Source organism: Protomyctophum parallelum, assembly GCF_964188405.1.
Source record: "Protomyctophum parallelum genome assembly, chromosome: 8".
Classification (NCBI taxonomy): Eukaryota; Metazoa; Chordata; class Actinopteri; order Myctophiformes; family Myctophidae; genus Protomyctophum; species Protomyctophum parallelum.
The window spans coordinates 14736393-14764094 of NC_139703.1; the positions used below are offsets into that span (position 1 = coordinate 14736393).

General features: G+C 40.9%; 2 protein-coding genes across 2 annotated transcripts; both read left to right on the top strand.

Moving 5' to 3' along the window:
- The first annotated feature begins 203 nt into the window (after nucleotides 1-203).
- LOC310862501 (inter-alpha-trypsin inhibitor heavy chain H3-like) lies at nucleotides 204-10211 on the top strand. Its single transcript, XM_083770438.1, has 20 exons — nucleotides 204-293; nucleotides 909-1069; nucleotides 1453-1557; nucleotides 1645-1807; nucleotides 1921-2031; nucleotides 2996-3124; nucleotides 3457-3573; nucleotides 3689-3857; nucleotides 3944-4054; nucleotides 4201-4382; nucleotides 4614-4790; nucleotides 4926-5050; nucleotides 5179-5462; nucleotides 5805-5918; nucleotides 6162-6245; nucleotides 7614-7718; nucleotides 7839-8010; nucleotides 8189-8337; nucleotides 9663-9750; nucleotides 10079-10211. The coding sequence occupies exons 1-20, from the start codon at nucleotides 225-227 to the stop codon at nucleotides 10191-10193; spliced, it is 2730 nt and encodes a 909-aa protein (XP_083626564.1). The 5' UTR covers nucleotides 204-224; the 3' UTR covers nucleotides 10194-10211.
- A 5654-nt stretch (nucleotides 10212-15865) lies between these two features.
- On the top strand, nucleotides 15866-25891 carry LOC310862911 (inter-alpha-trypsin inhibitor heavy chain H3-like; the record flags this gene model as incomplete). Its single annotated transcript, XM_083771032.1, has 16 exons — nucleotides 15866-15934; nucleotides 16729-16889; nucleotides 17179-17283; nucleotides 17585-17747; nucleotides 17880-17990; nucleotides 18641-18763; nucleotides 19538-19654; nucleotides 19795-19963; nucleotides 20051-20161; nucleotides 20275-20456; nucleotides 21375-21551; nucleotides 21676-21800; nucleotides 21930-22093; nucleotides 24046-24150; nucleotides 24588-24759; nucleotides 25777-25891. The coding sequence occupies 16 exons, from the start codon at nucleotides 15866-15868 to the stop codon at nucleotides 25889-25891; spliced, it is 2169 nt and encodes a 722-aa protein (XP_083627158.1).
- Between the last annotated feature and the right edge of the window lie 1811 nt (nucleotides 25892-27702).

Below are 27702 nucleotides of genomic sequence, written 5' to 3' on the forward strand. Positions count from 1 at the left end.
GTGTGTGTGTGTGCGTGCGTGCGTGCGTGCGTGCGTATTGCGTGCGTACTGCGTAGTGTGCGTGTGTATGTGTGAGACAGTGAAAAAAGGAGGAATCACATGCTGTAACTAATGGGCTTTGTCCCTTTAAGAACTTCTGCACACTACTATTATTGTCAGTTCAGTTCTCAGCTGAGTTTAACAGCAGGTTGTCCATTCCAGGCATCATTTGTGTGGAACCCATCATGGAGAGAGTGGTGCGATTCACCCTTCTTGGGTTGTTGCTGGCTTTTGGTACCGTAGCACCAATCAAGGTAGGGTAATATATAAATATGACATGCATGTATTGGGGTGTGCTTAAATTACAGAGAGTAGCACTTCAACTGTTAACATATTAGGAATATTTAGTATGTGACGTTTGATGTAACGTAACAGATATAAGTAACAGATTAAAGTTAAACCTTCTGAAAATGTGCTTTTTTATGCAGACAGGAGATTAGCTCAGTTGAAATTGATTTAAAGCTTTTCTCAGTTCTGCGATTGTACTTTTAGGCAAAATCTTCAGTCAGTCGTTTCAACACAGTGAACTATGTCTCTTTGACAAACACCACAACAGAGGTGAAGGACCTGTGTGTGTGTGTGTGTGTGTGTGTGTGTGTGTGTGTGTGTGTGTGTGTGTGTGAGGGTGTGTGTGTGTGTGTGTGTGTGTGTGTGTGTGTGTGTGTGTGTGTGTGTGTGTGTGTGTGTGTGTGTGTGTGTGTGTGTGTGTGTGTGTGTGTGTGTGTTGAAAGTAGGAGTACTATGAATTTGCATTAATTCCCAATGTGCTATTGAAGTTACACCAGCTCAACTACTTGCTTCATTCAACATAGTTTTTATTCTCTGGTCAAGTGGTCAGTTGTGTTGTATTTTGTGGTGTATATTTCTAGGAGGATTGGGACATCTACAGCTTCCACATCAACTCCACTGTGACCAGTCGCTATGCCACCACTGTCATCACCAGCCGTGTTGTTAACCGTGTGGACGCACCCAAAGAAATACATTTCCAAGTCAGGATCCCTAAGAATGCATTCATCAGCAAATTCAGAATGTGGGTCTCCTCCTCCTTAGGATAGGGACCTGGCCAAGAGAGCAGCACAATAAACAGATAACAGACATACAGACAACAGCAAAGGAAAAAAACAACTAAAAGCAAACAAATTACAATGGAGGATTTGTCTGGCACTGAAAAACGTTTTCAACACTTTTCATGTGCTTTAAATCTGAGATAAATCTTTAGATAAGTGACCAGACCAAACTTTTGTATTTGGAAAAAAATATTTTCTGGTGTGCATTGATCCCAGTTCTCCGTCTATCATTTCATATGTACGGCGAGATAGTCTCACTCAGAGAACAAGGGTTACAACATAACCAAACATTTCATGACAAAGTACAACAAGGCTTCAGCTCTTTAACACTGTTGGTCTTTCTCAGGCGTATTGAAGGCGAGATGTATGATGGTGTTGTGAAAGCTAAGGAGCAAGCACAACAGCAGTACACTGAGGCTGTGTCCCGGGGTGAAAGTGCTGGTGTCGTCAGGTAAATGGTGGCGCATTTTCAGTGTGAAATAGTAACATTCATGTTTTAAAAGTATACAAATGAGATGCGTGTATCTTTCTGGTACAGTTCTGTGGGGAGAACACTTGAGGAGTTTAAGACCTCTGTGACTGTGGCTGCTCTCCAAAAGGTGACCTTTGAACTCACATACGAGGAGCTTCTGAAACGAACACTGGGCAAATATGAGCTGCAGATCCACGCCCGACCCATGCAGCCTGTCAAAGACTTCAAGGTGATTCATACAGTAGGACTATGGGAGTAATATGAAATATTATGAAAATACTGTTGTAACTCATACAGTTCTTGGTTCTATCACTTAACATGTATGTTTGTTTTCAATGCCAGATGGATGTATACATCAATGAGAAGCCGGGCATTACCTTTGTCCAGGTTAAAGGAGGGCTAAGTACCAATGCTCTAGCCAATGCCATTACAAAAACACATGCTCAAAATCAGGTAGGACTATCGTTGAGGTGCTGTCCAGTGCAGTACAAATTTATACTGGAGCCAGGGCATGAGTAAAAAAAGTACTTTTACAAATTTGGTAATATTACTACTACAGGTTATGTTAAGCAAATAATTACTAATGACACATTTTGCGCTTCATTTCAGGGTTGAATTTTCTTTTTAATGTTTATATGAATGATTTATCATTATTTTTAAATGCATGTGGTACAGGGTGTAGGATTGATGACTTGTTAATTAATCACTTGATGTATGCGGATTAATAGTCCATATAGTGCTGGTCTCCAACAGATTCTGAATGTATGCTCAGTATGTTCTTGATTTTAATATGAAATACAATGCTAAAAAGAGTAAGCTCATGATTGTCCGAAGTAGGGAAGACAGACAATCAACCTTTCCTGACTTCTATCTGGCTGTATACTGCCCACCTTTGGTGTCGCTTTTAAGGCAGCATCAGACGACTCACAGTGGCCTAGGCTGCTGCTGATAGCTCCAAGAAGCTCCAGCGCAAGCCAGATGTTTGTTAGTGTCGGGGTACCCGACATGTTCATGTGTAGGGCATCTGAGTCAGTAAATGACATCATCAATGTCAAAATGGACCCCACTACACGCAGTTCGATCAGGTTCTCATCTAGACTGTGGAACCATTGGTGCACATGTAACAACTTTGATGAGGCAGTATTGTGTTCTAAAAACATATTTTTTCATTTTCTGAAAAGTTTATATTTTGGACATAGTTGGTAAATTTCTGCCCAACAGCAGAGATATAATACATTACATGTTGAAAGTAACTTCCCTAACACTGTACAGTACAAAACTAATTTGATACAAAACAAAGTAGAGGGTATACATAAGTGCATATGATTCTAAATTACTATTTGTGCAAGATTAATATATTGTATGTGAAGAATGTATTGCTATAGGAAAACCCTTGACAGATGTATCGTGTTCCCAGGCTTGGGTGCATTTTTACCCTACAGAGCAACAACAGATCATGTGTGACAGCTGTGGAGAGCAGGGGATGAATGGAGATCTAGTTGTTGCTTATGATGTCAACAGGGACGCCTCACTGGGAGACATCAAGGTATGGTGAGACTTCAGTGTAAAACAACATACTATGGAGGTAGATATGTTGCAACATTCGCGAGCAAATAATATGCGATCTGTGTGCAGGTGATCCTGTCTTAAACGGACTGCAAATTCTGTATGTGTAAATTAAGGCCTATTCATACTCCAGTCTTAGGTGATAAGGTGACCACCGAAGACGGATTGTACTGCTGAAGCTACATTATATTATTTAATTCTAAAGTTGAGAATTATTAAGTGAGATTATAAGTGATATTTCTTCATCATCTGCAGTCTTTACAGTATTCCATTTTGACGGTAATTTTCCCCATTCTTTTCTCACCTGCAAAGGTGTCCGGTGGGTATTTTCTTCATCACTTTGCCCCAAGTGGTCTCCCGGGCATACCAAAGAATGTTGTCTTTATCATTGATCGAAGTGGCTCCATGCATGGCAAGAAAATGCATCAGGTATGGTGTGTACTAGTTTGCTCCATTTCAAAAGCATACTGTTGTTTCAGTGAAATGTTGCCATACACAAAATTAACAAAGTTCTTCTAATTTACGAAATAATCAATTTGCTCAGACCCGTCTTGCTCTTCTACACATCTTGGGAGACCTGGCGGAAGAAGATTACTTTGGTTTGATTATTTTTGACAGCAGTGTTTCCACCTGGAAGAGAGAACTCTCCCAGGCCAATAGTGAAAACCTGGCAGCTGCCAAAGAGTTTGCACGGAACATCCGAGACGCAGGAGGTACGGTTCTGATCTATACATTCTGTAGCTGTGAAACGTTGCCAGAATCATAATGGCAAAGAGATGTGTTTTTCTTCCCATTTTAGCCACAGACATCAATGCTGCCGTGTTACAAGGTGCAGAAATGCTGAAGCGAAACCCCAGAGTTGGCTCTGCATCTCTTCTTATACTTCTCACTGATGGTGATCCAACCTCAGGTAATTTACCCCCATCCCCCACCGTGTAGAATAATAATAAAGATTATATCAGTTCTGTATGGATAACAATAGCAGACTAAACAAAATGCATCTGAGGATCGACGCAACGGTTTCTCGAGTTCTAAGTAATTTGGTTATCATTACAGGAGTGACAAATCTTGAAAGAATACAGGACAATGTAAGAAAGGCCATAAATGAGAAATTCCCACTCTACTGTCTTGGTTTTGGATTTGATGTCAATTTTGAATTCCTGGAGAAAATGGCATTGGAGAACAACGGAGTGGCACAACGGATTTATGAAGCTTCAGATGCTGACTTGCAGCTTCAGGTTAAGAGATATTTAATAGTTTGATGTAAAGTTAATAGATATGATCACATTTCTTCCAATTCATGTTTGATGTAGACAGTTACTATGATACTTCTAACTGTCTAAATTTGGAACATAGGGCTGAGGGAACTTGGGTACGGTCCCATCATTTCTACATTTCCAGTAGCAAAATATCAGCACCAGGGTCAAGACTGAATGTTAAGGAAATTTAATCTTGTTGTATTTCACCAGGGTTTCTATGAAGAGGTCGCCAATCCCTTATTGACAGATGTGATAATGGTCTATGTTGGTGTGACTAATCTAACAAAGACCAACTTCAGCCAGTACTACAATGGCTCTGAAATTGTGGTGGCTGGACTCATAGACAACAACACTGAAACGTTTACTCCACGGGTTGTTGCCCTTTCGGTAAGGAAAGCTGCATGTGTTCACAGGGAGAAAATGACAATGAACTTTTTGTGGGTTATATCGAGCTGCATGAACAATACCAGTCTTTCTTGACAGTAATTTTTCTGACACAAGGATACATTTTGATGATCATAGAAAAGCATAAAGATGGAGTTTGAGACTGAGAAAGATAGCAGGCTAGAGTCCACTGGAACCATTTCTGAACACCACCTCCAGAGGGTCTGGGCCTACCTCACGGTGAAGCAGCTCCTGGACAAAGAGTGAATATGCCGTTATATAATCTATTCACATTCTGAGTTTTACTGTGTGTGTTATATAATTTAAATATTTACGTCATGTGACTCATCAACAACTTTACAACACATGTGTGACATCATGTGTCGATTAGGTTGCAGTTATCTGGTGCTGGGAAGGAGAACGTGAAGAAAGAGGCCCTGGAGCTGTCTCTGAAATACAGTTTTGTGACGCCACATACATCCATGGTGGTCACAAAGCCACCAGGGGAGAACACACAAGTTCTTCACAAACCCAAAGAAGGAGAGAGGCAAAGGTCTGGGTCACGAGCAAGGTCTGGGTTAGGCAGAGGCGGAGGCTTCAAGACTTCAAGTAGCATACAATCTCGGGGATTTGGAGGACATGCAGTACTTTCATCCCAACCTCATCCTGACCTAGGTATACATACCACACTATCGTGTCCAACCTAATCTGTTGACTGGAGACTGGTGTTCATATTCTAGATTTTATCACAATTGGCCATGTTTGCAGATGGGAAACCAACAGGAGGCGAAAGGATTTTTGGACCGTTTACAATACAAACATGCAAAAAACCCTGTAAAATTGGTCAAGTTAATATGATTTAAGATACCCGACAGTAAAATAGCGATCTACTGTACAAGCAAGCAGCCAAGCACATATCATGTCACAATGTGACAATATACATTTTTGACAATACGTGACAATACATTGATTGAAAATGATTAAAAAGTTTGTTAAGCAATATTCTTTGTCTTCCAGTCACCCGTATGATAGAGTCTACACCAGATGTCCCTAAAGTCACCACCCGTGTGTTTGCGGCGTCTTCACCAGTTCGTCAAAAGATGCAAAAAACCAAAAGCCATGTGACATTCGGTAGTAGTTTACTTTTTCTATGCCATCAGCTCAATTCCAACCTGTCATTTATATAATGACAGGTGACAATGAAAGGACAATGAAAGCTTTGGCCCACCTTTACTCTGTCATGCTTTTGTAATTTTGGTGTCCTTTTCTCTAATTCAATTATAGCAAATTGGAAATAATTATGAGTTAATAAGTCACTGCATCAATAAGCCAATTGATGCAGTGACTTATGTCACCAATGTACTTTGGTTGCAGCAATGGACTATGCTGATTATGATGAAATGGAAGAACATGCTGACCACCTAACAACGACAACAAAAGCACCAAGAACAAGCCAAGGTACACAAATGAATAATTAAAAAAAGCTTCCTACACATTTAAAACACTTAAGTTAGTTTCATTATACTTTTATTAAACTTTAAGTTGTCAAAGTAAAAGCATGCATGCTTTTACTTAATCACTACTCATTTTTTGCATGAAATGGGAAAAAAAGTGTGACACTGTTTAAATGAGTGAGTAATGTGTACTGTTCACCTAAGTAAATGTACAGTATACCGAGAGGTTCTCAAACTTTTGTTTTTGTTTTTGCTCAGCTCAGGGCCTCTGTAAATTTAACCCTTTCACCCATGGCCATGGCACCCCTGAATAGCATTGTTAACCGAATGTATGCCAAGAACGTGGAATACCGCTTTATTTTCCACCCGCCTGTGACAGAAAAAAAAATCGATCTTTCTTTAATGTAATTTAATCCAGCAATTATATCCAGCTATATATATATATATATATATATAGTTTGTTACACACACGCTTATTGGTCCTTTTTCTGCGCAGTTGAGACCAGGAAGTTGTGCATGTACAACTTCCTGATCTCAACTGCGCATGTTTCTTTCCTTCCATGGAGCAACATGGCGTCGCCCGTACGGTCTTCGCGTCTCGTCCAAGGCCCCAGTGAGGCTCTCCAACGTTGAAGCACTGGGCCCTAGTGGTAAGAGGAGGGACTGCAGGCGGACCCGTAGAAGTATGACGAGGAAACCCCGTGCAGCTGGGCTTTAACGTTGAGCGCGTTTGCACAATTTTGGGCACCAAATCTTTGTGCCCAAATCGAAAAACCGCAGAAGTAGACGGTCCTTCCGGGTGATTCAAAACGCCACTGAGCAACTTCCACTGACATGAATAGCGGGGGGGGGGGGGGGGGGGGGGAGCTTTGCGCCAGTTCAGTCTCTATCCTTCTTTATACTCTATATATGGTCTCGTCCTCTTTAGACAGTCTTGGTTGCCCTCTCAAAGATTCCTTGGGTTTCCCTGGGATCTCTTCTACTGTGGTATTTCGCACATATGACTACCAGCATCACGATCCCGCCTAGTGTAACGGGAGGGATTGGGATAGTAGCATATATTACGGTACATAATATGTCAATCTTTGCCCCTAAGATACAGTATGTCACAAGGAAAACTTGAGAGGACAGATTGAAAATTACTATACTTGCCAAATAATCCATATTCTGGGGGGAAACATTCACCAAAAATAGCAGATCTACAAGCTCACAACGTGACAGGTTAAATTAATGAAAAGTAATTTCATGTACATTTGTCAAAATTGTATGTATTAACCTAACCTTTATATTTGCAATCTACTGGTACACCTTTTTCTCTATCCTCTCTCGAGCCTTTCTTTTCTCTTCTATTTTATTTTTCTCTATGCTTTAGTACCTCTGCACCACAAGTTTCTGTTAGGAGCTGAAAACCAGACCATCCCATTATGTTATGATGTCAGTGCCAAACATCTGAATTTTCTGCAAGATCCCGACACAGGTGAGGTCACTGCAGTATATTAACCTGCACTTACATTCTGTTTGGCTGCTCAGGGAACCATGCTTTGACTTTAATTAACCCAGACATTGTTGTGAGTTGGTATCTCCTCTTCTGTCCCAGGGTTGTCTGTGTATGGCAAGCTCAGACAATCACTGCAGGGGGGCCTCCAGGAGATCGTTATTCACTACAACAATGATCAGCGCATTGAGGTGAACACCAATTCCATCACTGTGCGAGACGGACAGCATGTGAAAGCTTTCCACTGGGGCCAGGACCACGCAACAGCAGGAAGGTACCAAACTTCCAAAGCCTGCATTGCTTACTCCAAAATGACATACAGTGATTGTGTAGTAACAGGGGGAAACAGTAACATCTTAAAAAGATGAATTTGTCATAATCTAGTTTTTAGATTGTATACTTTGTTAGGCCCATAAAAATAAAAGTATGTTGGGATGCTTGCTTGTATGTAGTGCCACACTGATTCTGCGGCACAATGAGATGGACGTTTCAATTGGAGATACACGTATTGTCATCCTGCTTCATCAGAGGAAGGGAGAGAAACTTCTCTGGCCTGTCTTGAGACAGTTTCCATCAGGAAACAACACTGTAGGAATTTTAGGTGAGTGGGATAATACAGTATATTATTTGCGTAAAACTTACAGATTGAATTGTGTGTTAGAAAACTTAGAATATAATGTGTGCTTGCTGTCATGTGTGTGCGTGCGTGCAAGAGAGAGAGAAAGAGAGAGAGAGCGAGAGAGAGAGAGAGAGAGAGAGAGAGAGAGAGAGAGAGAGTGTGTGTTTTCTCAGGTGGGGTGCATGCATGTGTGCTTTATTTTTTTTAATATAGTTATTTATTTTGGCACAGCAGGTTATAAGTAACATACTTGCACTTGTATCAACAAAGGATCACGGTGTCCCAGCCATTTGTTTTAAGACAAAGGAAACAAAAAGCAACTATCATATACAGCAAAAACAGACAAAGCAAAAAAAGAGCAAGGGAGTCAAAAACCAAAACAGACTGAGGACCAGAGATGGGCAGTATTTGAAATACATGTATTTGAAATACGTATTTGAAATACTTTTTTGTATTTTGTAATTTGTATTTCGCTGAGATGGAAGAAATGAGATGTATTTTGTATTTAAATAAATTTTTTGACCCAGTATTTGTATTTTGTATCAAAATACATTTTCAATATATTTTGCCCATCAGAGCTGAGGACAATAACCACAAACTAGAAAAGCAGTTCCTAGAGAAACTACGCGGGGTTGCTGAAAACCCACAATGTATATGATGTACTTGTACAGTATAACATGGGTCCCAAACTTTTCAGCGACCCCAAAATAATGCTGCCATTGACTTGCGACCACAACCTTTTTCATTCATGATTCATTCAAGTTTTGTTTATTCTTAAAATTACACTGAGTTATAATCAAACTCATTTTCAGTGTCGTCGACTAATACAATACAACAATACAATATCATATAGAAAAAAAACATCACAATACCCTGGCCTATAAATTGATTTGAATGGCCAGCATTTATAGGCCTAATAGACATGGAGACATCTTCACCTACCCTGGGCTGGAATTTGCCGTAACCGGAAGGGGTCCAAGGTTAAGGGAAGCAGGCTTGAAAGGATGATCTGAAAGCCATGTCATTCGACAGGAGTTTTGAATATAATTTGCCAAAAAATAAAATAAAATAAACTTTTGGAGCATATACACAGCCAACTGTACGCCTATTATGCTCACTATATAACGTGCCAGTAATTAAAACATAGCACCCTTCTTTAGATTTTTTTCAAGAATATATTAAGTATTTTGTTTTATAAGTATTGCTACCCCTCTTTTACTTGAACAGAACAAAGGAAAAAAACAAAACAGTATTTTCAAAGTAATGATTTGTAACCGTCAATCTTTTCTTTGTCCTCTGTCTTCCAGTGGCAAAGCCTGCAGTTTATTCCATACTGCAAGAAACCTCTGTTTCAGCAAGACTCAGCATCCATAACATCGAGGTTATTGCTCTCAGGTATGGTCGAGTATCTGTTTTGATCTTTTTAAGTCTCATTCCATGTCTTTACCAAGCCTTGTGAGTATTAGTACTATGTTGCTATGATACTGCTACTGTAGTACCACTGTACCATACAAATAATATTTGTCCTCTAGAACAGGGGTGGGCAACTTGATCTGCTTGTAGATCTGCTATTTTTGCTATTATTTGAATTCAAATCATGTGACCCCTGGGCCGCCAGTTCCCCATGTATGCTAGAACATCAACTGTGGACTACAGTATAACCTCTGTATAATGATACTACTAGTACCATTCTTCCAATAATAATAATGTGTTTTTCCTCTAGAACATCCGCTGTGGACTACAGTATAACCTCTGCCCCGACCCTGGAATGTTGGTCTGTGTCTCCTGAGCTCGCTCTTCAAAGCGAACTGTCTGACTTCCTTGTGACGCAATCATAACTGAGTGCACCATTACACCAAATAAATCTCAAACACTCTGATCGTGTGTGTGTGTGTGTGTGTGTGTGTGTGTGTGTGTGTGTGTGTGTGTGTGTGTGTGTGTGTGTGTGTGTGTGTGTGTGTGTGTGTGTGTGTGCGTGTGCGTGTGCATGTGCGTGTCCGTGTGCGTGTGCGTGTGTGTGACTGTGTGTGTGTGAATAGCTCGATCGATGACAACGTGAAACTGTGCACACACTCACTCTGTGGATGGCAGAGCCCTCAATTTTTTCACATGGACCTGTTATAGTCCCTCCCAGAGCCATAGAGTAAGACAGAGTGACAGGGTTTCCAGACCTGAGCCGACAGCCGCGGCCGCTTTCTCTGTTGGCCAGCGTCTTTTCCGGGTTTTTAGACAGCTGGTGGATGGAAAAGAAGCTCCACCCACGCGGCTGAATGCCGCGGCGGCCAGATTCTCGGAAACGCTTGCCCCCGCGGCAGTCAGCCGCGTGGGTGGAGCTTAATTTCCATCCACCAGCTGTCTAAAAAAACGGAAAAGAAGCTGGCCGACAGAGAAAACGTTCACGGCTCTCTGGTAAGTCTGGCAACAGCTTTACGACATTGAGGGGGCAGTACTTGGAGTTGTCGTAACTCTGTCTTACTCTACGACTCTAGCCCCACCCAGGCTTTTCGTTCGCATCTTAGAGTATATAATTATTAATAGAGACGTCACCGGATTTATCCTCCCATTCACTTGCATTAAGTTGCTCAAAAGCGCATGAGGCGATTTCACTCCTCCTTCCGGGTAGGAACAGAGTGCATTCTGGGATGGATTGCCCAAACACATGAACGCGCTGGCCGTTGACTATCATTGCGCCATTTGCGCGCGTTCACCTACATGTATGAAACATAGCGTTCACGTGTCATTGCCCCAATAACATGAACGTGCGCAATCGGTGCTGCCACACTATCAAAAGAGCCACGCAGGTTTTCGGCTGCGCACAGCTTCAAAACCGGGTTTTTAGACAGCTGGTGGATGGAAAAAAAGCTCCACTTCCGCAGACGACTTGTGCGACGGCCAGATTCCCGGAAGCGCTCTCCTCCGCGTTAATCGTCCGCGGAGGTGGAGCTTAATTCCCATCCACCAGCTGTCTAAAAACCAGCTGCGCACACGCATCACAGCTTATTCTGTCCGCGGCGCAAAACCGTTTTGCGCTTAGGTCTGGAAACGGGGAATGATAGTTAACAGCCCAGGGCTGGCTCAATCTGCAATACCAAATTCGGCCACTATGTCCATTTCGGCTGAAGGTTTCCTATGGGTGCTGGCACACTATCAAAAGAGCCGCGCACGTTTTCGGCTGCGCACAGCTTAAAAACCGGGTTTTTAGACAGCTGGTGGATGGAAAAAAAGCTCCACTTCCGCAGACGACTTGCACGACGGCCAGATTCCCAGAAGCGCTCTCCTCCGCGTCAACCGTCAGCGGAGGTGGAGCTTAATTCCCATCCACCAGCTGTCTAAAAACAGCTGCGCACACGCCGTCACTGCTTCTTATGTCCGCGGCGCAAAACCGTTTTGCGCTTAGGTCTGGAAACGGGGGAGGGGAGAGCCGGAGGGGGCGGGCAATCGGTGAACCAACATTCTCCAGCGCCTGCTCCATGCACGCCCACCCCCTAGACCAGAAAGGCTGGGCCAGGCTATAGCCCCACCTGGAGGCTGATTTTTATATTACTCCTACAGATTTTGTCCAAACACCAATGCAAGTATCTCTATAGTCATCTAATCAAAACGGATCTGTCAGTTTTTTCATATTCCATCCTGATTGACTAGAATTGGCTTCCTCAGCCTTTTATAGCATCACCATCCTGATTGGCTAAGATTGGCAAGTTTGCAGGAGTGGCTTGTTTTGAACAAAATGCCTCAAATCATAAATGTAGCGGTCTATTGCTGTGAAACTTTGCACGCATAATCGCATATTCCCACTAGGCCGCGGAAGAAATGGCACCCTTTTCACATTGCCCTATTACAGTTCTACCAGGAGGCCTATTAAAATAATTGAGCAAAGCGTTTAATAGTTCATACAGGGATGTCCGTCTGAATGCCTCAGTTGTAATCAGCTGTCAGTCAGCTGATTGCTTCAATCCGCCTAGCATCCTATTCCTCATTCACATCTCAGCTGACCGTTTCACATCCATACTCCAATCAGAGCTCACACTCTTAACAGAGCAGTTCCTTTAAATACAGCTCTCGGCTGCTTCATCGCTCACAGACACTGCTGTTCCGGCTGCTGGCAAAGCTTGCCTCCACCACCCCAGCCTCCACCTTTTGATCATCAAGAGTCTGGCATAGGCTCAAATACTTGTGAAATTATGTCTGCTGATTAAAGCTAAATATAAAAGTTAATGTAATGTTGAACTTAAAGGTATATTCAGTGATTTCACTCAAAAAACCTTAGGTTTCGTTTTTGGCTGGGACCTAAGCCTTTCATCCAATCAGGATAGAGAGCCAAAAACGAAACCTAAGGTTTTTTGACCCCCAGGGGTTAACTTGCGACAGGGAGGAACTCCTTATATGGCCAGCACACTCTATAGTAGAGAGTATTATCACAACAAAACAAAAAAATAAGTGATATTTGAATTAAGTGAAATCACTGAATATACCTTTAAATTCTTGTGTGCATGGCTCTAGGTAAATTAGAATTCAATGTTGCATAGCTCTAATCTGATTCATGGCTTTAATGTAAAAATGCATTCAAATTGTATGTTTCAAGTGTTCATGACTCAAGTTAATCTCATTAACTGTCTTGATATGTGCTAGCCCTCGCAACGGCAGCGAGTTTTACGCGATCGCTACATTTACAGAGAGAACGTGTACAACATAAACATTCAGATTTAAAACAGCCACGGCTGTTACTAGCATTAGCTGGTAGCCTGGTACAGACACTCGTGAAGTAGGATACGAGCTGTGGAGTCTCGCTGGGGGACCGCCAGCCAGGTAAGCACCACCACCCCAGAGAGAGGCAGAAATTGGGAGGCAGAGAGCGAAGACCGCACCTGGGCGTCTTTGAGGATTGTTACGTCCCCCTGGCGGTAAGGCAGACTCACATTTCCTTCTCATTTCCGAAACCTAAACAGCGCATGTAATTAACTCCTGTCTCTCTCTCACTCACACAGGCAGATGCACGGGGCATCATAATTATAAAAATCACACCCGTGTGAACTGAGTGGTGCAACTCCCCCATGCACCCCCACCTCTCTCTCTCTCTCTCTCTCTCTCTCTCTCACTCTCATTAGCAGGCAACAGTGCAGCACTATCCCTCTCTCTGTTTCTGGCTCAACAGCGCCCCTACTGGTACTCATTATACTGGTGCTCATTAACGTCACATAGGTGAACAACCATAGACTGTGAACAACACATAGGTGAACACGGACATTGCTGTTCCTTGGAGTGGTTGCACCACTCAAACAGACGCTGACAGGCGTGTTTAGGAAGGAGGAAAAGGACTCACTGCTAGCCCCCGCCGGAGCGACAGCGGACGGAGTCCCTTATTCGTTTTGGATTCCCCAGTACCCCTCGACTGGGAAGAGAACCATGGTTACAGTTATCCCCCGCTAGGATTAGAAAGACAATTTTGAGTTCATCTTTTGTTGTTTTCCCCCCTATTACCTCCCGTTGCTGACCCCCTATATTGGTCAAATAAATAACCGGGGCTGTTGAGCCCACTGAATAACTGTCTCCTGTGTCTTGGTCTGGGTCAGATGCTACAGAGCGTCATGTGATCATGGCTAGATATGTGCCTGTTAATTGAAATTCTTGCATACCCACAGGGTTTTGCTTAAAGGACCACTTCACCACTTTTCAACCTATCTTCATACAGTAGTAGGTCCTCACTAATAATCATGAAAAAATGGCGCAATCTTTTTCTACTTGGTCTGTGTCTCATAGGAGGCCGGCTGTGGGCAGTTCAGAAACCGTCTTCCAGTGACATCATCGATGGGGAATACAAGCTAATAGAAACTGCAGGCTTTCTAGTACTGAAAAGTTGCAATGCGAAAATGGAAGCCATCGTTCTCATGATAATGAAAATCCAAACATTTTTGTAAAAAAATCTTGTTTAAAAAAATAATCTGCCTATTGTTGATGTCACTGGAAGACGGTTTCTAAACTGCCCACAGCCCTCCTATGAGACACAGACTGAGTAGAAAAAGATCGTGCCATTTTAAATCATGATTATTAGTGAGGACCTATTATATGAAGATAGGTTGAAAAGTGGTGAAGTGGTCCTTCAGATTTTGCTTGCTAGCAGAGAACATATCTCCCATAAACGGAGCCTTTAATTTGTTGCAATAAATAGTTAATCTATTCTGACATGAGTGTTTCCTGTCTGAAATATACTAACTATATTATAGTCTCTCTCCCCCTCTCTCTCTCCCTCTCCCTCTCTCTCTCTCTCTCTCTCTCTCTCTCTCTTTCTCTCTCTCTCTCTCTCTCTCTCTCTCTCTCTCTCTCTCTATATATATATATATATATATATATATAGCCTATATGGTTGCTTTTGCCTGCTTTAAAGCCACCTTGTACTTTGCAAATGCAATTTTTTTTAAACAGTTACCACAGTTACCTGTTTCATTTCTATGTATGCTTTGTTTCTCTGTAAACAAACAGCCTATAGAGGGTCCTAGTATTTAATGGTCTGATATATTAACCTACTTAAATCCTCCACTTTTTTCCTTCCACACCACATTTCTTCTTGTTTTTGGCTAATGTTCCCCCAGAATATGGATGCTGGGGTTCAAGTGTTCAAACCATGGTTGAACCAAGTAAATATCTTCTACAGAAAATAATGTGTGCATGTTAATGTATGGATCGGTTTATGTGTGAGAGCGTTTGTTTGCATGTTTGTGTCAGTCCTGTTTGTTTGTTTGTATATTTGCCAGGTGACTTGACAATCTAGAGACCCACAGATGCAATTTGTTTAGTTTATTGTTTCCCTATCCCCTAGATAACTGATATCATATATCAACATTACGAAGAGGGTGGATTTTGGACTGATGACAGGAAGAAAGGTATCTGACACATAGGCTGTATCCTGTGGGCTGGGCTGAATTAATACCTAGTATTACATGTGTGTTATTAAAAGACAGAAAGAGGTGAGAAATAGTCAAATCATTGGCACGTCCCCAGAGATAATGTGTAGCAAGTTATTGGCTTATATCTGTTGGAGGAACATCAGAACATGCTCTGAAGAAAATGCTAAATAGCAGATCTAGTTATTCAGAAATGGCCATGGGGAATTGCATCATCATCAAATAATCCAGGGAAAATAACATTTTGATTGTACATCCTATGGTTCAAGAGTTATACCCCTTGAACAATTTGGGGTGGATACATTTGGTGCTGATCGGTCCACTAGTTTCCAAGATGAACTCCGATATTATGCACAAACATATACAGACAGACAGGAAGAATATCATTTGAGAGAATAACTGATATCAGATATAACCATTGCAAGAGCTTGGATTTTGGACTGATGACAGAGGAGTATATTCAATAGTGACCTTTGTGGAATGGACTGAATCTTTCCTCTATTCTAATAAGAGGGTTTGTCCCTTTAAGAACTTCTGCACACTGTTATTGTCTCACAGCTGAGTTTAACAGCAGGTTGACCATCCCAGGCATCATTTGTGTGGAACCCATCATGGAGAGAGTGGTGCGATTCACCCTTCTTGGGTTGTTGCTGGCTTTTGGTACTGCAGCACCAATCAAGGTAGGATAATATACAGTATGAATATGACATGCATGTATTGGGGTGTGCTTAAATTAGAGAGTAGAACTTCAACTGTTAACATAGGAATATTTAATAAGTGACGTCACGTGACAGATAAAAGTTAAATATTCAGAAAATGTGTTTGTTTTTTTAATGCAGACTGGAGATGAGCTCAGTTGAAAGCTTTTTCGGAACATTATAATTATTGAATCTTTCCAAATAATATTAGACGTAGTAGTAATATGAGCACATATTATGTGCTCATTTAGTATTACTAGTACTACTACGTCTAATATTAGTAGGGTAGGGTAGGGTTGGGGTTGAACCCCAACCCTACTCCCCCATTACTGGTAGAACGAAACATTCTTAAACCGTAAATTGTTTCAACACAGTGAAGTGAACTATGTCTCTTCGACAAACACCACAAAAAGAGGTGAAGGACCTGCTGACTGTTGTTTAATACTTTCAGTGTGTGTGTGTGTGTGTGTGTGTGTGTGTGTGTGTGTGTGTGCGTACGTGCGTGCGTGCGTGCGTGTGCATGTGCCTGTGTTTGTGTTTTTGCAGAAAGTAGTAGTACCATGGATGTACAAAGGCCTCTCTTGTGAAATGTAAATGGTAGTTGAAAAATGAGTAGTTGGGTAGTTTATATAAGGGGTGTTTCTGCCATAGGACCAATGAGATTCCCAATGTGCTATTCCTGCCCAACTACTTGTTGTCAGCATTGTTTTTATTCTCTGGTCAAGTTCTGGTCAGTGGTCACAAGTTGTGTTGTGTTTTGTGGTGTATATTTCTAGGAGGATTGGGACATCTACAGCTTCCACATCAACTCCACTGTGACCAGTCGCTATGCCACCACTGTCATCACCAGCCGTGTTGTCAACCGTGTGGACGCACCCAAAGAAATACATTTCCAAGTCAGGATCCCTAAGAATGCATTCATCAGCAAATTCAGAATGTGGGTCTCTATAGAAATTAATAGAAAGAACTTTCACTTAACGCAAATCATGAAGAGTTTCGGAAACTGGTCTTACCCCGGAGAATGCATGACAACTTATTAATTATTTATTAATAATGAATTGCATACAATGTTGTATGACAGTGTCAATCATTGGAAATAACTGAAATTGAACTGAAATTGAAATTTGATGCTGTTGTACAGTACAGTAACCTCTACACCACATTGATCCCAGTTTCATGACAAATTCTGCAGGCTTCAGCTCTTTTACACTGTTGGTCTTTCTCAGGCGTATTGAAGGCGAGATGTATGATGGTGTTGTGAAAGCTAAGGAGCAAGCACAACAGCAGTACACTGAGGCGGTGTCCCGGGGTGAAAGTGCTGGTGTCGTCAGGTAAATGGTGGGGCTGATGTTCATTTTCAGTGTGAAATAGTAACATTCATGTTTTTTTGTTTTTTTTAAGATATTTTTTTGCGGCTTACGCCTTTTTTTATTGATTTTTGAAGGGACAGACAGTAGGCTGACAGGAAACGGGAGAGAGATGGGGGGATGACATGCAGTAAAGGCCGTGTCAGGTCCGGGAGTCGAACCTGCGGCACACTGCGACTGGATTACCAGTCCGGTGCCCAGACCGTTACGCTACGGCCTGGGCCAACATTCATGTTTTAAAAACATTTCTTTCTTTTTGGTACAGTTCTGTGGGGAGAACACTTGAGGAGTTTAAGACCTCTGTGACTGTGGCTGCTCTCCAAAAGGTGACCTTTGAACTCACATACGAGGAGCTTCTGAAACGAACACTGGGCAAATATGAGCTACAGATCCACGCCCGACCCATGCAGCCTGTCAAAGACTTCAAGGTGAAATACAGTAGGAGTCAGTAATACGAAATGGTATCAATTGTAGTCGCCATTGTGAAAATAATGTAAAAACTAATACAGTTAGTCCTTGGTTCTATCACTTAACATGTATGTTTTTTTTTTAAATGCCAGATGGATGTATACATCAATGAGAAGCCGGGCATTACGTTTGTCCAGGTTAAAGGAGGATTAAGTACCAATGCTCTAGCCAATGCTGTTACAAAAACACACGCTCACAACCAGGTAACGTTACTGTCCAGTGCAGTACATTATTTTACAGGGCAATATCGAGGAAAGTTACAGTACCAATGCTTGTTAACACTAACACATCATGAGTAAGTACTTTTGCTTTTACAAATATGGGAATGCTTTCAAAAAATATTTTTACTTCATTTTTTTTACAAATCCATGCACACTAATGACAACAATATGCCATTCACAATATATTGTACACCTTTCTAAATATACTCTAGACTAAGTAGGGTTCTGCAGTTGTTTATGTTTCTTAATAACATTGAAATTTAATATCAATATTTTAACATTCTTTTCTAGCCCCATGAATCCTCTTCTATTTAATATTAGCCTTGTAATTTTGCACTTAATTTGAGGGTGTTATGTGAACGGAACGCATACTGTAAGTAATATACATTACTTATCCCAGAAAGTAGTAAAGTAGAAGTAAAATCAAAGTAATTCACATTCCATTTTGAAAATAACTTCTGACTGATACACTGCCCAGTACAAATTTAATTTTATACAAAAAATGTAAAGGGTATATCTCAAGTCTATTGTCAGTCTAAACTGTTTGTTTGTGCATGATAAATATACTGTATGTGAACTGAAGAATGTATTGCTACAGGAAAACACTAATGAGTGATGTATTCTGTTCCTAGGCTTGGGTGTATTTTTACCCTACAGAGCAACAACAGGTCGATTGCTGTGGAGAACAGGGAATGAATGGAGATCTGGTTATTGCTTATGATGTCAACAGGGACGTCTCACTGGGAGACATCATGGTATGTAATCTTAAACCTGCACTATGTATACTTTCCTCGATTTGATCCCAGTTTCCTGCGAAAATGTGTACCATTGAGCTAATAGAGCCTGCCTGCTAGCTTGCTCAGGAGATTAATTGAATCTTGACCATCAGGTCAAAATTTGTTTCAGAATCAGTCAGATCCTGTGTCCCCAATTGTATAAGCTATATTGTAGACCACCATACAGACAAAATTACATTGTATTAGTGCAGCTTTTAATAAACACTCTAAGTGCTCTGGGGGCTGTATTTTGCGTGTCTTAAGTACCAGGTCTTATTACTTAACTTAAGACCTGGAGGCGTGATCAATGCCATTTGGCTATTCTGAGTGTCCAAAGAGCATTGACCACGCCTCCAGGTCTTAAGTTAAGTAATAAGACCTGGTAGGCCTACTTAAGACACGCAAAATACAGCCCTAGTCATGATGTCTGTTCTTCGCATACATAAAAAACAAAGAAGCAAGTGTAGGAAAACAATATATGCAGTTCAATCAAGAAATATAAACAGATAAAACAAATTTAAGAATGAAAGCAAAGTTCATCTATTTTATTTTGTCTGTTCACTTTTTTGTTTCAACACTTCAAATTTCACTTGAGTTGTCACATGCTTGCACACACCTGGATAAAGGAGGTATCCCAAATTGAAAATGTATTTTAATTGTTTGCACTAAAGAGCTGAGTTCAAATCTTTTCAGTAGGCTATTCTGTAGGCCTACTGACTGTACTCTTTTTCTGCCATCTAAATTCCCATAAAGGTGTCTGGCGGGTATTTTGTGCATCACTTTGCCCCAAGTGGTCTCCCGCGCATACCAAAGAATGTTGTCTTCATCATTGATCGGAGTGGCTCCATGCATGGCAATAAAATGAGTCAGGTATTGTTGTACAATGTTTGTAGTGTTTTTTCCATTTCAAGAGCATACTGTTGTTTACTCGCACTGACATCATTGAAATGTTGCCATAGTGCCATACACAACATTTATGAAGTTCCTAATAAGTTGATTAATTTGCTCAGACCCGCCGTGCTCTTCTACACATCTTGGGAGACCTTGCGGAAGAAGATTACTTTGGTTTGATCATTTTTGACGACAGCGTTTCCTCCTGGAATAGAGAACTCTCCCAGGCCAATAGTGAAAACCTGGCAGCTGCCAAAGCGTTTGCACGGAACATCGAAGTCGCAGGATGTATGGTTCTGATCTATATACTCTATTGCTATCAGAGCTTGTGACACCAGAATGGCAATTAGAGATGTGTTTTTCTTCTCATTTTAGCCACAGACATCAATGCTGCCGTGTTACAAGGTACGGAAATGCTGAAGCGAAACCCCAGAGATGGCTCTGCATCTCTTCTTATTCTTCTCACTGATGGCGATCCAACCTCAGGTAAATTGTTTGCACTTTAAAAAAAATCATTTTCATTATCCTTTACAAATTAAGACTATATTGCACATACGTTGCTCACAGTATCCAACCAATATTGTTGGTTATCATTTCAGGGGAGACAAATCCTAACCGGATTCAGGCAAATGTAAGAATGGCCATAAATAAGAAATATCCACTCTACTGTCTTGGATTTGGACATGATATGAAGTTTGAGTTCCTCGAGACGATGGCATTGGAGAACAACGGAGTGGCACGACGGATTTACGAGGATTCAGATGCTGACTTGCAGCTGCAGGTTAAGAGACATTTCATTTCATTTCAGTTTGTTGTGTAACTTGTGTTTGATGTAGAGTTATTTACTATGAAAACGTGCAATTCCCAGTCAGTTGGTTAGTTAGTTCGTCACGCGGGCTGTCACGAGGCATGACCATAAGAGTCATGTCATCACGTGACATCATCAGGGATCATCAATAGTAAGCCCATATGTGGAGATCCCTGATGTCATCAATATTGGCCAGCAACTCTACATCTTACCTCAAACCCTTAGATCTCCATATAGGGAGCTGACCTGTTCGGACATTCCATTATGTGGATCCTTCCCCATCCATCCTTCCTCTTCGATGTCTCCCTTTAGACTGATACCTGTCCATTTAATAGATGGGCCTGCCCCAAAGTTATTAGTGCAGTCCAGCAGCCGGAAAAAACTAAAGTTCTCAACAGGCCCGAAAATGAAGGCCCGACCCTACCTGGGCCCTCATCAAACCCTGTACACTCAATACACTGCCCCCGCTGCCACCCTTAGATCTACATATGGAGCTGACCTGTTCTGACATTCCATATGTTGATCTGACCTCATAAACCCTGTACACTCAAGACACGCTCCATATATGGCCAGTACAGTATTCATTCCATATGTTGATCTGACCCCCATGCCAAAGCACCAGCGCTCGCCCAGCAGTCTGCTGTCACCCAGGCGGATATGTTGATTTGACCCCCCATAGGTATACAGTACAATAATAAAAACAGACCAATCACAAAAAGTATATGAAATCAGTAATCAGTTACAGCTTTTAGTTATGTTGGCTAATTTGATTTGCAATAACTGATGATTTCATTTGAGATTTAAAAGCTTGCAAATCAACGTTATTATTAATGTCCAATGGAAGGAGAAATTCCTAAGAGGATTGTCTGAATTTAGTTGTTATTTCACCAGGGTTTCTATGAAGAGGTCGCCAATCCCTTATTGACAGATGTGATAATGGTCTATGTTGGTGTGACTAATCTAACAAAGACCAACTTCAGCCAGTACTACAATGGCTCTGAAATTGTGGTGGCTGGACTCATAGACAACAACACTGAAACATTTACTCCACGGGTTGTTGCCCTTTCGGTAAGGAAAGCTGCATGTGTTCACAGGGAGAAAATGACAATGAACTTTTTGTAACATGCTGCATGAACAACATACAAGTCTTTTGTCATTTGTCTGACACAAGGATATATTTTGATGATCATAGAAAAGCATAAAGATGGAGTTTGAGTCTGAGAAAGATAGCAGGCTAGAGTCCACTGGAACCATTTCTGACCACCACCTCCAGAGGGTCTGGGCCTACCTCACGGTGAAGCAGCTCCTGGACAAAGAGTGAATATGCCGTTATATAATCTATTCTAATCATTGGCATATTCTGAGTCTGTAATATAATTTACATATTTACGTCATGTGACTCATCAACAACTTTACAACACATGTGTGACATCATGTGTCGATTAGGTTGCAGTTATCTGGTGCTGGGAAGGAGAACGTGAAGAAAGAGCTCTTGGAGCTGTCTCTGAAATACAGTTTTGTGACGCCACATACATCCATGGTGGTCACAAAGCCACCAGGGGAGAACACACAAGTTCTCCATAAACCCAAAGAAGGTCCATCAAGACGTGGTAGGCCAGGCCAAGCTGGTGTTGGTGGAGTACTTTTATCAGCATAAAAACTAATTTATATTCTATGTATAACACAGGTCAAAACTTTTAGGGCAATCTTCCTGGGGAATCATTTTAGAGCAATAATTTGGGTTAGATAACATTTGTAAGCATGCTATGATAAGGATTATGATTATGATTTTGTCTATTTAGTGTTGGAGTCAGAGGTAGATTAACTACTTAGTCCTATTTAATACTTCATGTCATAATAACAATGTGTTGTGAGCTGGTAGATGCTATTGCTTCTTTTGTAAAGATTTTATAAAGATTAGCCTAAAATGACATGCCCAAAAACAGGGACACCAGGTTGGTAGTTAACGAAAAGTCCCAATACATTTTGTAATACAGATTTTTTATTTGGTTTTCAGCACCTAACCCTTACCCTCAAAACTACCCCGACACCCACCTGTTCTCCTTGCAAGCCCCTAATTATGATGACCCAAGTCAAGGCCAAGGCATGCAAGTAAATGGAATACAGGACGTCGGCTTCCAACATGAATCAGAATCAGACTATGACTATCAGATAACTGATAATTTGATGATTGCAGAAAGTGATATCTCGGCCACCGAAGTACCACCGACAACACAAGGTATTGTGCATGTAACTGTAAATAATATTTGCATAAAGTCACAAATTTCAAATAAAACATTTAGTTAGTTAGTTAGTTATTGATTGATGAGAAAATGATGACAGTTTTATACTTATTATCCCTTACCCACCAAATATTATTAATATTGCTCTCAATATACCAATAATAGTAATGTCAATAGCAATAATAAATATAGCTGCAAGCAGCAATAAGGCGGGACCAAGAAAGAAGAAAATACGCAATGAGAACAATATGCATAAATAAGACGCATGGTCCGAAATGTCGTTACCCAGATTTTAACACATGACCTTGTGGTGACCTATAATGATGTTCAACAATGTACACAACAATGTAATGTGATGAAATATGATATGACCTCATTACCTTTATACTTTTATTTTACTTAAGGACTGAAATACAGGACCACAACAAACACACAATAAAATAAAAGTATAAAGGTAATAAGGTCATATCATATTTAATCACATTACATTGTTGAATGAACATCCTCATCCTAAATAGTCAAAACCTTATTTAACTATTTAACATAATTTAGCATGGGACCCTCAGGAACAATTCCAAATACCCCTGGGGGTCCCTGGACCTCATGTTGAGAACCAAAGGTATTGATGCATTACCTGAAAACATGACAAAATATAAAACTGAGATGAAATCAGTGAGACTCTGTGGCTCTATACGTCTACGGCATCTAAGTCAGTTATACAGTAGCAAGTACATAAGTTATTTTTATTTTTATTTATTTTTATTCATGACAATACATCAACAAAGTAACACTATATTAGCCTATCGTCTTTTGGCTGTTTTACTTACCAATTGTTTTTTTTGTCCCAAACTGAGTGCAGCATTAGCAGGATACTCTCATCCTGAGCAAAGGGTTTAAGGTCTGAGTAAAGTCTTATTTATTAATTCAAATTCATGCTTTGTTGCATGACTCTGTCACTTGATGATGATGACTTATCAAATCTATTGTTTTCATTATGTGCTGCTGACTTAAATATATGTGATAACAGTGACCAAGGAATGAGAGTGCAAGGAGGATAAATTCTACCGGACACATAAGCAATACTGTATATCCAGAATATTTTTTTATATGGTATTATATTAGTTAGTGTTGTTTATATTTTACTGCTCTACTACATACAGTTTGATTTCAGGTAAGTTGTTTATTTTTTTAATAAAATAAATGCATGCATGTACATCTACTAGTAGTATGTACAGTTTGTGTTTGTCTAATTTGTCATCTCATTTCTCTTTCTATATCTATTTCTTTCTCTCTATCTTTCACTATATGCGTTCTACTAGTTCCTCTGCACCACAAGTTTCTGTTAGGAGCTGAAAACCAGACTATCCCACTATGTTATGACGTCAGTGCCAAACATCTGAAATTACTGCAAGATCCCGACACAGGTGAGGTCACTGCAGTATATTATCCTGCATCTATATTCTGTTTTCTGTTTGGCTATAACCTTTATAGTATGTTTAAATACACCTTTTGGTGTTTTAAACATTATGTTATAATTTAGCTATTGAAAAATAGCAGATCTACAAGCTCATAGCGCGCGCTACAAGCTTGTAGGTCTGCTATTGTTTTTAAATCGTGAACATTTATTTCAGAAAACTGGAGGATTTAAAAGAAACTTTTTAAATTTCGAGGTCAGGCCTAAATGGGTTAATTTCCCTAAATGCCTGTTGATCTGATTATTTCTACACATCTTACTCATTACTATTGTGTAGGCTATCGTCACAATCAAATTACTTCAGGACTTTAGTCACTGCTCAGGGAACCATGCTTACAGCAGTAACCCAGGCATTGTTGTGAGTTGGTATCTCCTCTGCTGTCCCAGGGTTGTCTGTGAATGGGGAGCTCAGACAATCACTGCAGGGGGGCCTCCAGAAGATCGTTATTCACTACAACAATGATCAGCGCATTGAGGTGAACACCAATTCCATCACTGTGCGAGACGGACAGCATGTGAAAGCTTTCCACTGGGGCCAGGACCACGCAACAGCAGGAAGGTACCAAAGCCTGCGTTTCTTACCTTATGCTGTATATTCAAAAGTGATCAAACCCATGGTGTACTGTCATAATCTAGTTTTTAGATTGTATACTTTGTTAGGCCCATAAAAATAAAAGTATGTTGGGATGCTTGCTTGTATGTAGTGCCACACTGATTCTGCGGCACAATGAGATGGACGTTTCAATTGGAGATACACGTATTGTCATCCTGCTTCATCAGAGGAAGGGAGAGAAACTTCTCTGGCCTGTCTTGAGACAGTTTCCATCAGGAAACAATGTTGAAGGAATTTTAGGTGAGTGAAATAATATCACGTGTGTAAAAATAACAGATTGGATTTGTGTGTGTGCGTGCGTGCGTGCGTGCGTGTGTGTGTGTGTGTGTTATCACTATATCAGAAATACCTAAAATAATTATTTGTCTAATGATCGTCTGTCTTCCAGTGGCAAAGCCTGCAGTTTATTCCATACTCTTCCAGAACCTCTCTTTCGGAACCTCTTTTTCAGCAAGACTCAGAATCCATAACAGGGAGGTTACTGCTCTCAGGTATAGTCCAATAAATATTATTATTATTATTACTATGAAATACTATGAAAACCTGTCAGTCAGTCAGTCCGTCCATCACGCCTCATGACACGCTCCATATATGGCCAATACAGAATTCATTTCATATGTTGATCTGACCATCTGACCTCGTCTGACCTCATCAAACCCTGTACACTCAAGACACTCTTAGTGGTGTAGATTAGGTAAGTGGCGTCATTGAGGGGGCAGAAAACAGCGCTCGAGCAGCCTGGAGAGGGACAATGTGAGGGTGGCGCAAATATCAGCAATTTTAGGCATGTGTGCAACATGCAAGTATTGTACAGTAACAACTTTTTCACAGCTTGACGCTTGACACAGAGTCACCACGTGACTCTGTGGCTGAACATTTTGGTCATCTTTACAGTTACTATTGTTACTGCATTACTTCATAATAGTAACATCTTCCAATAAGAATAATGTGTTTTTCCTCTAGAACATCCGCTGTGGACTACAGTATAACCTCTGCCCCGACCCTGGAATGTTGGTCTGTGTCTCCTGAGCTCGCTCTTCAAAGGGAACTGTCTGACTTCCTTGTGACACAATTATAACTGTGTGCAGGCTTGCAGCATTACACCAAATAAATCTCCAACTGCTTAAAATGAAACACTTACTTATTTAATATGAAACATAGATAATAATTTTGACTTTGTCATACAGTTACAATGAAGTATAAAGTAAGCTTCACAAGTTCACAGTGTCAGTTAGTTGTCACTCACTTGACACATCTACCGGTAAAACGGACCTGTCTGTTACTGAATAAATATTTATGTCTTGTTGTTGTTTAAACTTAAAGGGTAAAGTCAAACAGAACTGCCTTACTTTTTTGTTTTGAAAAAATAAAATAAAATAAAAAATAATCTTTTGTAAATTCAAGTCAAGTCCAGAGTCCAAGATTTACATTCATGTTCTCTCAATTTCTTGGAAGCTTGTAACAGTTGAGCTATTAAAACAGTATCAATCTGATTTTGTGTTTGTTTAGTTTGCACTGAATCTCTGCTCATTACATTAATCATTTTACTAGTGTATTTCATTGTTTGCTGACTTTGCTCCTCTTCACACTGACCTGACTTCTCGCCTCATTAGTCATTAGTCAGATTAAGTTGAAGTCGCACACACCAGCCGCACACACCAGTTATAAAGGATAAATGGAAGTTGCTCAGTGGCGTTCTGAAGCACCCGGAAGATTGCTCTACTTCCTCATTTGACCACCAACGGAAGTGCAAACCAGCGCTCAATGTTAAACCCCATGCAGCGGCGCAGGGTTTCCTCGTGCTAAATGCATGGGCCCGCCTGCAGTTCCAGCTCTGACCACTACCACAGCACCTCAAAGGCTCTTAAAACAAGGCTCCAGTCCAGACTTCCCAAAACAAACTTGTCAGGCTCCTACTTGGCCTCACCCCCCGAACCCACCTCACCCCTGCCCACTTTGACAGGCTGGAATGGCTTAGGGTCGAAGACAGAGTACAGCATCTGGTCCACAAGATTCGATACACCACCAAGATACGCATGTACCTGTCCAAATACTTCCTTAATGTTAAAGAAGTCCACACCCACAACAGCAGGGAGTGCAACAAACCATGTGCAACCCAGACTCGGCACAAACAAGGGACTAAATTATTTTCTTTTCCCTTTTTACCTCACTTATGATGAATTCCCGTTCTGTTCTTTGGCTTTATAGAAGTGTATATTTGGGGCATGGTGGCACAGTTGGTAGTGCTGTCGCCTCACAGCTAGAAGGTCCTGGGTTCGATTCCCGCTCGGGATGCTGTGGGTGCTGGTGGCGTGTTTCCTCCTCCACGTCATCAGTGCCCATACCCAAGGCGGGGTTGGCGAAAGGGCCTTCATTTGTACGTCTCTAAATGTTTTGAACAAGGTGGACCCTCTTGTAAACAAGTGTAATGCTTTATTTGGTCGTCCACTCACAGTTAACAGTCTTTGTATTGAGTTGTGCTTGAATTGTACTGTAATTCTGTAAACTGTTAATAAATATTTCAATCAATCAATCAATGAGGATCTTCATATATGGAGATGGCCATAATGGTGGCGTGACGTCATGAGGCGTGACCATGGTGTGACCAAAATATAACTTGCTGAAATCTGGACAGATTTTCAAACGTTTTGGTTAGTTATAAAGGTGGCTATGATCCAGGATCAGGAGGATTATCTGCTTACCTGTAATGCTATTTTTATATGAAAGTCCATTACAAGCTCGCTGACGTCATTCATGTTTATAACAAACCAAACCAAAAATAGGTTGAAATCTTTGCAAGTTATCGTTATGGTTAATTAAAAACTACAGTAGGCTACTACACCATAGACACAATTAAGTTCTGAGTGAGCGAGCGTACATCTTGCCATC

What these genes read in the sequence shown, in the direction of transcription:
- LOC310862501 (XM_083770438.1), top strand. Translation starts at nt 225, where the DNA reads ATGGAGAGAGTGGTGCGATTCACCCTTCTTGGGTTGTTGCTGGCTTTT. An exon ending in AGCCTGTCAAAGACTTCAAG is followed by an intron (nt 1,808 to 1,920) that starts GTGATTCATACA and finishes TTTCAATGCCAG; the next exon opens with ATGGATGTATACATCAATGA. An exon ending in CAACACTGTAGGAATTTTAG is followed by an intron (nt 8,338 to 9,662) that starts GTGAGTGGGATA and finishes TCTGTCTTCCAG; the next exon opens with TGGCAAAGCCTGCAGTTTAT.